At 45.7% G+C, this 13,031-nt stretch overlaps 1 protein-coding gene across 2 annotated transcripts in view; it reads left to right on the forward strand.

Moving 5' to 3' along the window:
* Nucleotides 1-12,697, forward strand: part of mtor (mechanistic target of rapamycin kinase) — a 75,382-nt gene extending 62,685 nt beyond the window's left edge. Inside the window, exons 45-59 of one of the 2 annotated variants that reach the window (XM_047040991.1) lie at nt 3-137; nt 6,256-6,430; nt 7,235-7,370; nt 7,473-7,620; nt 8,159-8,281; nt 8,776-8,858; nt 9,307-9,379; nt 9,466-9,540; nt 9,814-9,949; nt 10,165-10,173; nt 10,279-10,344; nt 10,470-10,550; nt 10,886-10,966; nt 11,255-11,360; nt 11,775-12,697. In XM_047040991.1, the coding sequence (XP_046896947.1) occupies nt 3-137; nt 6,256-6,430; nt 7,235-7,370; nt 7,473-7,620; nt 8,159-8,281; nt 8,776-8,858; nt 9,307-9,379; nt 9,466-9,540; nt 9,814-9,949; nt 10,165-10,173; nt 10,279-10,344; nt 10,470-10,550; nt 10,886-10,966; nt 11,255-11,360; nt 11,775-11,790 (1,443 nt within the window). In that variant the 3' untranslated portion in view covers nt 11,791-12,697. The remainder of the gene's footprint in view (nt 1-2; nt 138-6,255; nt 6,431-7,234; nt 7,371-7,472; nt 7,621-8,158; nt 8,282-8,775; nt 8,859-9,306; nt 9,380-9,465; nt 9,541-9,813; nt 9,950-10,164; nt 10,174-10,278; nt 10,345-10,469; nt 10,551-10,885; nt 10,967-11,254; nt 11,361-11,774) is intronic. The other variant, XM_047040992.1, reaches the window with a different exon arrangement.
* The last annotated feature ends 334 nt before the right edge of the window (nt 12,698-13,031 follow it).

Below are 13,031 nucleotides of genomic sequence, written 5' to 3' on the forward strand. Positions count from 1 at the left end.
AGACGTACGGGCGGGACCTGATGGAGGCCCAGGACTGGTGCAGGAAGTACATGCGTTCTGGTAACGTGAAGGACCTGACGCAGGCCTGGGACCTGTACTACCACGTCTTCAGACGCATCTCCAAGCAGCTGCCACAGGTCTGCCAACACATTCTCCTGATGCATGCATACTCACAAACACACAACCGCACACGCTGTCAAAAACGCACCACACTGATGTCTCTGTCTCATATAAACACTCACAATTTTAGTCATGTCCATCTGTTGGACACAAGTCTCCTAGCTTGATACGAGAGGGGCATGCAGGCTTCAGGAACCCACCGGAGCCCTGGGTGGCAGTTGGCCCCTCCTGTGTGTACAGTTGGCTCCTGTGTACAGTGTGTGCATTCCTGTCTCTCAGCAGCTGCGGAGACGTGCATGTTTTCCCTGCTTCTCAGGCGTACCTGCCCAGGTGTGGCAGGACAGAGGAGCTGGTTCACTTGGGTCAGACCCCAGTCCATAACCAGAGTGATTCACCAACGATAGCCATGTGATGATTCATGTCAAATAGTTTTCCATCACTCGGAGTAGCACGTTTAAGTCCTACCGTGTCGAGGACAGCATTGTGGAGACTTCACTGTAGAGACCTCACTGTAGACACTGTGTTAGCATTGTGGAGACCTCACTGTAGAGACCTCACTGTAGAGACTTCACTGTAGAGACCTCACTGTAGAGACTTTGTTAGCATTGTGGAGACCTCACTGTAGAGACCTCACTGTAGAGACCTCACTGTAGAGACTTCCTGTAGAGACCTCACTGTAGATACTTTGTTAGCATTGTGGAGACCTCACTGTAGAGACCTCATAGTAGAGACTTCCTGTAGAGACCTCACTGTAGAGACTTTGTTAGCATTGTGGATACCTCACTGTAGAGACCTCACTGTAGAGACTTCCTGTGGAGACCTCACTGTAGAGACTTTGTTAGCATTGTGGAGACCTCACTGTAGAGACCTCACTGTAGAGACTTCCTGTAGAGACCTCACTGTAGAGACTTTGTTAGCATTGTGGATACCTCACTGTAAAGACCTCACTGTAGAGACTTCCTGTGGAGACCTCACTGTAGAGACTTTGTTAGCATTGTGGAGACCTCACTGTAGAGACCTCACTGTAGAGACTTCCTGTAGAGACCTCACTGTAGAGACTTTGTTAGCATTGTGGAGATCTCACTGTAGAGACCTCACTGTGGAGACCTCACTGTAGAGCAGAGCAGAGCTAGTTAACACATTCCAATACACTGGGTGGCGCTATTCACCTCTACGTTGGTTTGATACTCTATTAAACAAAACTTTAATTGCAACGGCAAAAAATCTTCCATAGTGCAATGCTGAGCCAAGCTGTTAAAAGAAGGTAACCAGTAGCTGACTAGCTAGGAGCAGTCACGGTCAAAGTCACGAGCGGCGCGGCTCGGCTCGGCTCAAGCTCAGTTCCGCTCGACGTGTCGGCTGGGCGGCTATGAGTGAAGATAACTGTAGCTCACTAGCAAGCCACTGTCACAAACGACCCTACAGTTTAGGCACACGCAAGCTCGGCTCTGCTCTATACCATTCTACTTTAATTGGGTGTGCTTAATTATATATTATATCCTATCTATTTTATATCTTACATATTGTCTAACTCTTTAGTATTATAGACTTATTTTATTTATAAATTCTACTTTTTAGATTAAAATCCTAATGTTTATTAAAAGTTAAGATAACTGTAGCTCACTAGCAAGCCACAGTCACAAACGGCACAACAGTTTGCTCTGCTGTACTTTAATTGGGTGTGCGTTAGGGTTCCTCCGTTAGGAGGGAACCTATAGGGTTTCTCTGGTAGTTATTGTTCAGCTCTTTAGTATTGGGCTTTTTATTTTATGTTATTACATAGTACTTTTTAAATTAAGATCCGTATATGTTTATTGTATGCACCTTTCTGCCACAGTAAATTCTGTGTTTGTAAAAACAAGTTATCATTTTGATTGCCTTTTGTTCCGTTGCACGGCTTAGGCATAATTTAGGCAAAAGATAACGGTAGCTAACTAGCGCAATTACCTATAGTAATAGGCTCGGCTATGGTCTGCTCTACACCACAAAAGTGAAACAAAGATAGTGGAGGAAACTTTTAGAAAGACAACCAAATTGTTGAGAAATGTAACGCGTACCATCATGCTTCTGCAACAGTGTTGCCGTATGTTTCCATGTAGGCCTACCATCTATCGATGCTGTAGCTACGTATAATGTTTAATCAGGCATGAAAACGGGTCAGGGGTGAAAAAGGTAAGAAGGATATTACCCCTCTGAGGGGGTCCAGGTGCGTGCAACCCCAAAAAGAAAATTTGAATATTCCATATTTTAAAGCATCAATCTGATGCATTTTGAGATACTTTTTTGCCAACCTGGGAAGAACTGGAGAAACGTAACTTAAGCCATGAGTCAAAAATTATTATGGCCTCCTTACTAAGTATTATGCAAGCCATTTCATGCCAGCCTGTCACTGGGTCTAACATTTACAGTATATGAGGCACAATGTGGTAAGGGCACCACAAATGGCCTAATGCATAACCCCCCAAAAGATGGTGGACATGCTGTAACTTAACTTGTCTACTCTTCCATCATGATTGACAGCCAATACAAGTACCAGCGTATTTTGAAGTCAAAATGCGTATCCGCTACACAAATTGCGTACAGGTTGGCAGGTCTGCTTATTGATAGAACGGCAGGGACGGACTGGAAGTAAAAATAGGCGCTGGACTTTGATCCAGACCGGCCCACCAGAACCGGTCCCGTATACGCCACCCCACCGAGCGCCTTGCTAATGCATGCAAATTCTGTCTGATGTGATGCTAGTTAGGGACTTCCATGGTTAATGAGAGCGAGCATAGCGCGCGAGCGAATTTCTTTGCCTGATTTGAGCGAAAAATAGTTTTTGGAGCTTGAAACAAACATAGCCGTTTGTCCAATTGGTAAAACGTTGTCTAGTGAAGGTAATTACGTTTACGTTTCTTAGCCTGGTTTTCCATCTTTATATTGTCTCAAATTAGCTTTTCTGTCAGTGTCACTGTTGTGTGTAAGCGGCATTAAGGGCTGCATACGTTCATTTGGAATTTTCCACCGGAGCTTTAGCTAGCTGGCTAACGTTGCGTTCTGTTCTGCTGTGTTCAATGACTCAATTCATCAAGCTGTAGCTAACGTTAGGTAAGTCTATGTCAACAGAGCTCCTGGGTAACTAAACTTAAATTTACCAGAAAATATACAAATGATTGAAACCATCATTCATCAAATTCAGTCAAGTAAATCGCCGAGGCCAGGAGTGCTTTCAGCTTCTGATGCTGGTCTGCACTGGTGATGGAAGGACCTTTGCGGCGTTAATATTTCCATGCACTCGCGCTCCCTTCTGACACGCGCACCTGTTCGCAGTTCACTGAATATGAATACACCCCCCCCCCTACTGGTTACATATTACAAACCACTGCAATGTAACCGGGTAAATTAGCGGGTAAATATTTACTACATGGGACGTGTTCTCACAGAATATTGAGGGCAAGAGGTGGTTTCGTTAGGCAGTTAACGAACTGTAAGTGTCAGCTGAGCAAGGCCGGATTAACCATTAGGGCAACTGGGCACTTGCCCAGGGGCACATGACATCTAAGGGGCCCTGGCAAGGCCGGATTAACCATTAGGGTAACTTTTTGAACAATGTAGTACCGTCTATATAGATATATCTATGTACTGTAAATCTGGTGAAAGGGGGTAGCATGGGCCATCATAATTCTGACCATGATTCGTCATTAGGCTCATTATCGATCACTGCAAAAGATCTGCAGTTCCTGTGCAGAGACAGGAGAACCTAGCAGAACAACCATTTCTCCAGCTCTCCATCACAGCCATAGCCCACCTGAGAGGTCACGACAGTTAGCCAGACTCGTTAGATCAGAGAGGTATATTAACATCGCATCGTTAGAGTATCGTAAGAGTCGAGACTTCAGGACCCCGGGTTCTGGACTGGATGTAGTGCTACAGAGAAGGCGTTCTGCTAGGTTCTCCTGTCTGCACCGGAACTGCAGCTCTTTTGCAGTGATTGTCTCATATGTATTCTACATTACATGATATTGGAGTTATTGCAGTTAAAGCCTGTTAAGTTATAATACAATGAGTTATTGTGAAACATTGCTGTTAAATATTGTTAAATCCTGGTAACATTTTACAGTGTAGTTATAATACTTATAACGCCGATATTATTTTAGTATATAAATATTAGGCATGTATATTACAAAACTGCAGAACAACAGATATAGCCTGGCATCGCTTGCTTCACATCCTAATAGTGCCGCTGCTCCCATAACGCGCACTATGCGCTGTGCGTAGGGCACCAAGTCCTGAGGGGGCACCCAAAAATTGCCAATTGAAAAATCATCATAGTTATTATAATTATAATTCCAATATGATTTCAGTAGGCCTATATAAATATTAGGCACTTTTTAGGCACGTATATTATAAAACAGGCAGAACAAGAGATATAGCCTATTTAAATTCTCAAAAAAAAGTTACGATGGTGCCACCCCCTGCCAAAAAACAAAAACACACTCAACTTCCCAATCTCGCTGTGGGTGCCCTTCCCTATCTCAGTGGCCTGACGAACTTTGACAGTAGGCTAGGTCAACTTTTTTTAAATGGGCTTAAAAAGATAAGAGGAGTCAGTCAGTAAGAGACTGCGAGATGGTGCCCGTGCATCACTTTCAGGTGAGTCCATGTTTAACTAATCATTGTTAAATACTGGAAATGTGCTGCTAATTTAATGGTTAGCCCACATACACCTCAAACTAGCTGAAGTTATTGGCAATGTTAGCACACTCAAATATGTTTTAACTTGGGTGCAAGCTAAATTGAGATTTTACTGTTAAACATATCTATGCATTTTACAAGTAACTGACGCCAGCTATAGCTGTTAGGCTACTTTACATTCTATGATGCTTTTATATTCCATTTATCAAATCGTTTTTAAATGAGTAATAAACGTGGTGAGCTCTTTGGCTAAACCAGGCTAAGAAACGCAAGGTACGCGGGGCTGAAAAATTGAGACAAAAAGACATCACCTTCTCTAGACAAGATTTTACCAATTGAAAAACGGCTTGTAAAATGTTTGTTACATAAAGCTCAAAAAACAGTTTTGTGCTCTTATAGAGGCCCCAAAAATTGCGGCTGAGGAGAAACAAACGTTCTAATTAGCCTAACTTATTTCTGTTCTGATTAACTTATATGTTAGGACATAACTTAGCTTGATATTTAAGATAAATGCTATTGGTTCATTGGATAGCTAACGTAAGCTACGAAAGCTAAGAAGTAAAGCTAACGTTTCCAGTGGTGTAGGCCCCATCTTAAAATGAAATTTGGGTTTAAAGCGACTGATTCTCTGAGATCAAGTTTGATAGGCTATATAACTAGAGTTACATTTGTTTAAGCTAAATTATGACAGTTGACTTACCTGTCTGCAATACCAGAGAAATCCCTACAATTGAGCAGTAGGCCTACATCATCTCTCTCCATCAGTATCGAAGCCAGGGAAACTTCTGGCCTGGTCGGGACGAATCTCCTCACTCTTTTCGCCTTGTACTAGGCATTTTTGGCATTAGGTTGATCCGTGTTTAATCGTGGTAGAGGGGTGGGACGCTGTTTGCCCAGGTTTCGTTGTATTAAGAAACATTTTCTCACTGAACTCCACTTTAAACGCCAATGTCAGCTAACTGATCACTGATAACGGATACGAAAAGTAAGGAGAGTTAAAGTTGACATAATCGCGAGGACAAGATTGGCGCCGGCGGGCTACATTAACGGCACGAGCAGTATAACACGCCGATCCATTCATGAATGCGCGGATTGATTAGATGTCAGACTGTAGCTGCATTATAGAAATACAAAAAAAATGTTTTTGCTTGCACTGATACGAATACACTTTTTTCTTGTCCGTTCGGGCAAGTTCAGTCTTCATTATGCTTCATTATGTCCTACAAATTTTTTTACTTGTCCCGGACAATCGGACAAGCCTTAATGTCGATCACTGCACACACAGTCACACACACAACCACACTTAACACTATGTCACCTTCTATCTCTGACTCTCACACAGATACACACACATGCCCTCCCTTTCACACACATGCACACACACACACACACTGCCCTCTGTACAGCTACATGGATACAAATCTCTAACGTGTTTGTGTGTGTGTGTGTTTGTCCCAGCTGACGTCTCTGGAGCTGCAGTACGTGTCTCCTAAGCTGCTGATGTGTAGAGACCTGGAGCTGGCCGTGCCCGGCACCTACGACCCCAACCAGCCCATCATCCGCATCCAGTCCATTGCCCCCTCGCTGCAGGTCATCACCTCCAAACAGCGGCCTCGCAAGCTCACCATCATGGGTAAGCCCTCCGCCTCCACGGGCCTGATCACCTGGCTGCTCCGGCCAACAAGCCAGGATTTATTTATGTTTGTTTTTTCCATTGGTGTTTTAGCCTGCTGTACTTATGCCTGGACGTAGCACGATCTAAGATACTGTGACTCCTTGATAGGAGAGAAGCCTACCGTAAACATCAGTTCATCACAATACTTTTATATCATCGTATTTAAGTGGAATTAGACCTATTCTTTGTGTAGCAGTATTGGCCTCCGTGCTAGCCTAGACGGTATACCCAAACACTGTTTAGCCTCTACCCTTCAAACCTTACCACATCACCAGTACACACACCCACACACTATTGATAGAAATAACTTGGGGGAAATGGGCAACAGACTTCTGTCTCCTAGCAACAGGCACACACTTGTCTCCATGGTTCTCTCCTGTGTAAACACGATGTCCCTGGGTGTCTCCTTATGTAACATCTGGCTCAGTGGGGACGGTTGAGTGGGAACTCGGATCACTTCCGTTGTTCTAGCGGGTCCACTGAGTTTTAGCTAACTAGCCCGCCAGACATTATTCACAGTCTCCTGGAAACAGAGCCGTTTCTGAAATTCATTAAAACTTACCCATACTTTTTCCCTCCTGAGATGATCCCCGTTCTAAAAAACAGTAGTTGATACATTTCATATGGCATTTTAATTACATGCTGAATTGCTTTTGTGAATAACTTGGCTACATTCTGATGACGTCGTCATGGCATCGTCAGAGGTGTTGTGGGTGTTGTGATGTTGGGTGTTGTGATGCAGTGTGTTGGCGCCCCCTGCAGGCAGTAACGGGCACGAGTTCATGTTCCTGCTGAAGGGTCACGAGGACCTGAGGCAGGATGAGAGGGTGATGCAGCTGTTCGGTCTGGTCAACACCCTGCTGGCCAACGACCCTGCTTCCCTACGCAAGAACCTCAGGTAGACCTGGGGCTGCTGGAGACAGCTCACTCACACTGTCCCATACACTCACTCTCACACACACACACATCTGCATGTTCATGTTTGTGTTTTGTGTGGCAGCATCCAGAGGTACGCAGTGATTCCTCTCTCCACAAACTCTGGTCTGATTGGCTGGGTGCCTCACTGTGACACGCTCCACGCCCTCATCAGAGACTACCGGGAGAAGAAGAAGATCCTGCTCAACATAGAGCACCGCATCATGCTCCGGGTAGGAACATGTGTGTGTGTGTGTGTGTCTCCCTGTGGTCTACAGATGTGATGTGTGTCTCCCTGTGGTCTGTAGATGTGATGTGTGTCTCCCTGTGGTCTGTAGATGTGATGTGTGTCTCCCTGTGGTCTGTAGATGTGATGTGTGTCTCCCTGTGGTCTGTAGATGTGATGTGTGTCTCCCTGTGGTCTGTAGATGTGATGTGTGTCTCCCTGTGGTCTGTAGATGTGATGTGTGTTTCCCTGTGGTCTGTAGATGTGATGTGTGTTTCCCTGTGCTCTGTAGATGTGATGTGTGTTTCCCTGTGGTCTGCAGATGTGATGTGTGTTTCCCTGTGGTCTGTAGATGTGATGTGTGTTTCCCTGTGGTCTGCAGATGTGATGTGTGTTTCCCTGTGGTCTGTAGATGTGATGTGTGTTTCCCTGTGGTCTGTAGATGTGATGTGTGTTTCCCTTTGGTCTGTAGATGTGATGTGTGTTTCCCTGTGGTCTGCAGATGTGATGTGTGTGTGTGTGATGTGTCTCCCTGTGGTCTGCAGATGGCTCCAGACTACGACCACCTGACACTGATGGAGAAGGTGGAGGTGTTTGAACATGCGGTCAACAACACCGCAGGAGACGACCTGGCCAGGCTACTGTGGCTGAAGAGCCCCAGTTCTGAGGTACACCCTGTCTGCTCTCACACACACACACACACACACACACCCTGTCACACACACCCTGTCACACACACCCCGTCAGGCCTGTCTGGAGGTGACGCGCTCTCACACACACACGCCTGGAAGTTATACAGATACACACACACGCACCTGCCTAGAAGTTATACAGATACACACACCTGCCTAGAAGTCATGCAGATACACACACCTGCCTAGAAGTTATACAGATACACACACACACTTGCCTAGAAATCATGCAGATATATACACACACACCTGCCTAGAGGTGAATTGGATGGCAGCTCTCCAATCCTGCTTCCTGAGCTCCCTGCAGGTCATTCTAACCTCAGATTAGGACAAAACTGGTTCATTCATGAATCAGCCAGCTGGGAAGACCTGCAGGAAGGTAGCTCTCCCAGAACAGGGTTTTCAGCTGTGCATTAGATATGAGATCTAATAGAAACATGTAACAGCGAGAAAATGTCATCCTTCTGTAGGTGTGGTTTGACAGGAGGACCAATTACACGCGCTCCCTGGCTGTGATGTCAATGGTGGGCTACATTCTGGGATTGGGTGACAGGTGAGCCCTTCCACCAATAACAACTCAGGAACTAAATGCTGACTATAGTTAAACAGTAGGGGTGGGAATTTTTTGGTATCTCACAATTCAAATTGATTCTTGGGGTCCCGATTCAATTATTAATCCCTTCACGATTTGTTGCGATTTTTTCTTGTCTGTGTGATTCATGGCGAATAAATCCATTTCAGATTCAGATTCTGATTTGTTGCGATTTTTTATCCAAATATAAAATAATTATAACACTTTTTTTTATCAATTTTTTTTAACATTTGGGAATCGATGTGAATCGCTACAAGACTGAATCGCGATTCAAATGTGAATCAATTTTTTCCCCCACCGCTATTAAACAGTGAGGAAACATCTCATCAGGGCTCTAGACATTCTGGTTCCCTCCTTTTGGTTCTCCTTCTAGTTCTCTCATACTGGTTCTCTCCTTCCCTCCACACAGACATCCATCTAATCTGATGTTGGATCGACTGAGTGGCAAAATCCTCCACATTGACTTTGGGGACTGCTTTGAGGTGAGGGAAATTTCCATTTACTCCTGCTCGATAGCTATCTGGAAAAGTTACGTGAACTATTTGTAAATGCCGGTATCTCCTCCCAGGTGGCCATGACCAGAGAGAAGTTCCCTGAGAAGATCCCCTTCAGACTGACCAGGATGCTGACCAACGCCATGGAGGTGGGGCCGCTGTTTAGCCCGTTAAAGCCATTTTATGATGAAACTACTGTAGCCTGGCTATCATTGAAACTCTTCTGTGTGTGTGTGTATGTCTGTCTTCACATGTGAATGTGTCTATCTCTGCGTGTGTGTTTGCCTGCTTGCGTGTGTGTGTTTGCCTGCGTCCGTGCGTGTGTGTGCTTGCCTGCGTGTGTGTGCATGCATGCGTGTTTTTGCCTGTGTGTGTGTGCCTGTGTGTGTGTGTTTGCCTGTGTGTGTGTGTGCGTGCCCCAGGTGACGGGTCTGGACGGTAACTACCGGATCACGTGTCACACGGTGATGGAGGTGCTCAGGGAACACAGGGACAGCGTGATGGCCGTCCTGGAGGCCTTCGTCTACGACCCGCTACTCAACTGGAGGCTGATGGACAGTAAGACTTTGCCAACAGCCCTCGCCAACAGTCTCCGCACACTTCTGATCACCTCTGCCCAGTCTAACCCTGCTATAACTCATCTCTACACAATCTTTTTGTCTAACCCTGCTATAATTCATCTGTACACAATCTTTTTGTCTAAAACTGCTATAACCACGTCTGTACGGTCTCACCCTAACTCTCTCACCCTGCCATAACTCATCTCTACACAGTCGCTAAAGGTGGGTTCAAACAGATGGTGACCTGTAACCAACCCTCCTACTATTTGCCAGACATGACTGGGCTGTAGGAAGTGTTCCAACATGTCTCTCCTGTGTTGTCCACAGCGAACACCAAGGGAAACAAGCGCTCCAGGACCAGGACAGACTCCTACACTGCTGGACAGTCCGTCGGTTAGTTTCTGTTTGTGTCGCCGTGGTGGTTTTAATCACAGGCCGAAGATTTCGACGTTAGATCGGTTCGAAGCTTGTCGTTTCTGAAGCCACCTGAATGTGTCTTCCGCTGTTGTCTTGTGCAGAAGCCCTGGATGGGATCGACCTGGGAGAGGCCACGCTCAAGAAACCAGGAACCACCGTGCCCGAATCCATCCACTCCTTCAGTGAGTCCTGTCTCTGGAATCTTCTCTGGTATCTCCTCATGCCTGACTTGTCCCACAAGGTTGAATGCATCGTCACACGCGACCTCATTCTTCTCTTAACCAGAGCTGTATTCGAAAAACGCTGCAGAAACCTTTGCGATAGAGTAGAAATTCCTGCAGTCCTTTTTTTCTTTTCCGAGGCGGAAAAGCAGAGAGTGCCATCAGATAAACAGTCAGCGCTGCCGCCGGCCAGGGTACATGCAGTGTTGTGTCTGCAGTGTTGTGTCTGCAGTGTTGTGTATGCAGTGTTGTGTCTGCAGTGTTGTGTCTGCAGTGTTGTGTTTGTGTCCCTGCAGTTGGAGACGGCCTTGTGCAGCCCGAAGCCCTCAACAAGAAGGCCATCCAGATCATCAACCGGGTCCGAGACAAACTCACCGGTACGTTCCGCACCGTCCCCTTCCCCAACAGCCAAAAAGAGTCAAGTGGCTGAGCGGTTAGGGAATAAGGCTAGTAATCGGGCTCGTAATCAGAAGGTTGCCGGTTAGATTTCCCGCCGTGCCACATGATGTTGTGTCCTTGGGCAAGGCACTTCACCCTACTTGCCACGGGGGGGGGGGAATGTCCCTGTACTCTCTGTAAGTCGCTCTGGATAAGAGCATCTGCTAAATGACTAAATGTAAATAAGATGCTGTGTTGACGGGGGGTTCTAATGTGTTTTGTTCCAGGGCGAGACTTCTCACACGATGAGACCCTGGACGTTCCCACGCAGGTGGAGCTTCTGATCAAGCAGGCCACCTCTCACGAGAACTTGTGTCAGTGCTACATCGGATGGTCAGTATGGGTGGAGCGCTAACTCACACAGCCTGAGGGCTGGTTCTCACTCTCCCTTTCTCTGTGTTCTTTGTTGTTTTTGAAATAAACGCTAGGAAAGAAAACAGTTGGGTTTGGAGAAACTGGGAGGGGGGGGGTTCTTTTATTATTAATCTTTGAATTCAACTGTTATTTTCTTGTTTCGTAAATCCCACAGTTTCCCTAGCCCACGGGCTGGTTCAGTACTCAGCTTTTGCAATGGGAGATAGATACCTTGTTAAATACTGAACTACATTCACAAAAACCTGTACTGGCAAGCAAAGAAGTGTTCTGGAGCTGAAGCTTTCTTTCCTGCTCATATCAGACATGTTTTGATCAGCAGGGGTGTTGTTTTTGTTTGTGAGGTTTGTCACTGATCTTGTTTTTCCTCTCCAGGTGTCCGTTCTGGTAGAGAAGCTTTGATGGAGGTCCAGCTCATGATCACACTTCCTAATACAGGAGCTTGGGCACGTAGTCCTGCTATGAAAGCACCCAGTGGCTATACTGGTACTGTATGGTTCTGGACAGCAGAGGAGAGGAGAGGGATCCTATCGTGCTGTTGTAGAAGAAACCATTGCATCGAGGGTTGGGTTTCTCAGTCAAGTTTTTTCTTTATTTTTTATTTTTTTTTAGATGGGAGAGGAAGTGACGGAGGGGGGGGGGGGTGGGAAGAGGGTGTATGTTGAGTACAAAAGCTTGGATTTTATCAAACAAATTTGGTGTGAATAATGATATGAGGACCAGTTTCCCAGTAATTGCTCCACCAAGCGTCCACACATCGTTTGTCATCAAGCTGCTTGGCAGTCCTGTGAGCTCCTCTGCCTCGCTGGCTTCAGACGCAACAGCCTGGGAGAGAGGGACGTGCCACCTTGATTTTTAATGCCGTTGTCTTTTGCTTCAGCTTTCTACAGCTGCCATACTAATGACAAGTGAAGACGGGCCGTTTCCTACTTGTTGCACACTGTATGTACGCTTCATAGAGGCCACTAGTGTTTAGGGGTGTATTACTGTGACACTTTGAATAACAGGCTGTGTGCTTTTTTACTAACTTAAGCATTATTGGAGGATGTCGGTGACTGGAAGTGAACGACCAGAGGGGTATTCGATTCGAAACGTTGATAAGTAACGGCATTTGAATTGCCAATAAAACTGTGTAAAGATCTCTGGCTGCTTGTTTTGTGTACGGTGCCTGCACAGTACAGTTCGTTTTGGTGTGTGTGTGTGTGTGTGTTTACTGGAGCAGGTGTTCCTGACTTGTCGGTTTCTAAAATGGGCACCAAGACATGTGCTGTTTCCAACACAAAGAAGAGGTGAGGTGAGATGGTGGTGATTCTTGAACGCCCACCCCCAGAGGGCACTGCGTATCTAATAAAGGAAACCTTTCTCCACCATGAGGCTTCAGGCACGATGCATGGATGCTGACCTATTTCATATTTGCTGCTAATGCTTTGAATTTATAAGCAAATCATCAGACACCTGCCACCTGTAAACGATTAAATAAACACCAGTTCAACAGTAAAGGATGAAAAAATAAATATTGTTTCATCTGGTGGCTGAATTTAAGTAAACGTCAACAAAAACCATGTTGCTTCCTTTGCTGCAGGTCAAGTCTGGGTACAATAGAAGTTGCGATTGCACAAACAAGAGCTCATT

The sequence above is a fragment of the Hypomesus transpacificus genome, chromosome 18 (genome assembly GCF_021917145.1).
Source record: "Hypomesus transpacificus isolate Combined female chromosome 18, fHypTra1, whole genome shotgun sequence".
Classification (NCBI taxonomy): Eukaryota; Metazoa; Chordata; class Actinopteri; order Osmeriformes; family Osmeridae; genus Hypomesus; species Hypomesus transpacificus.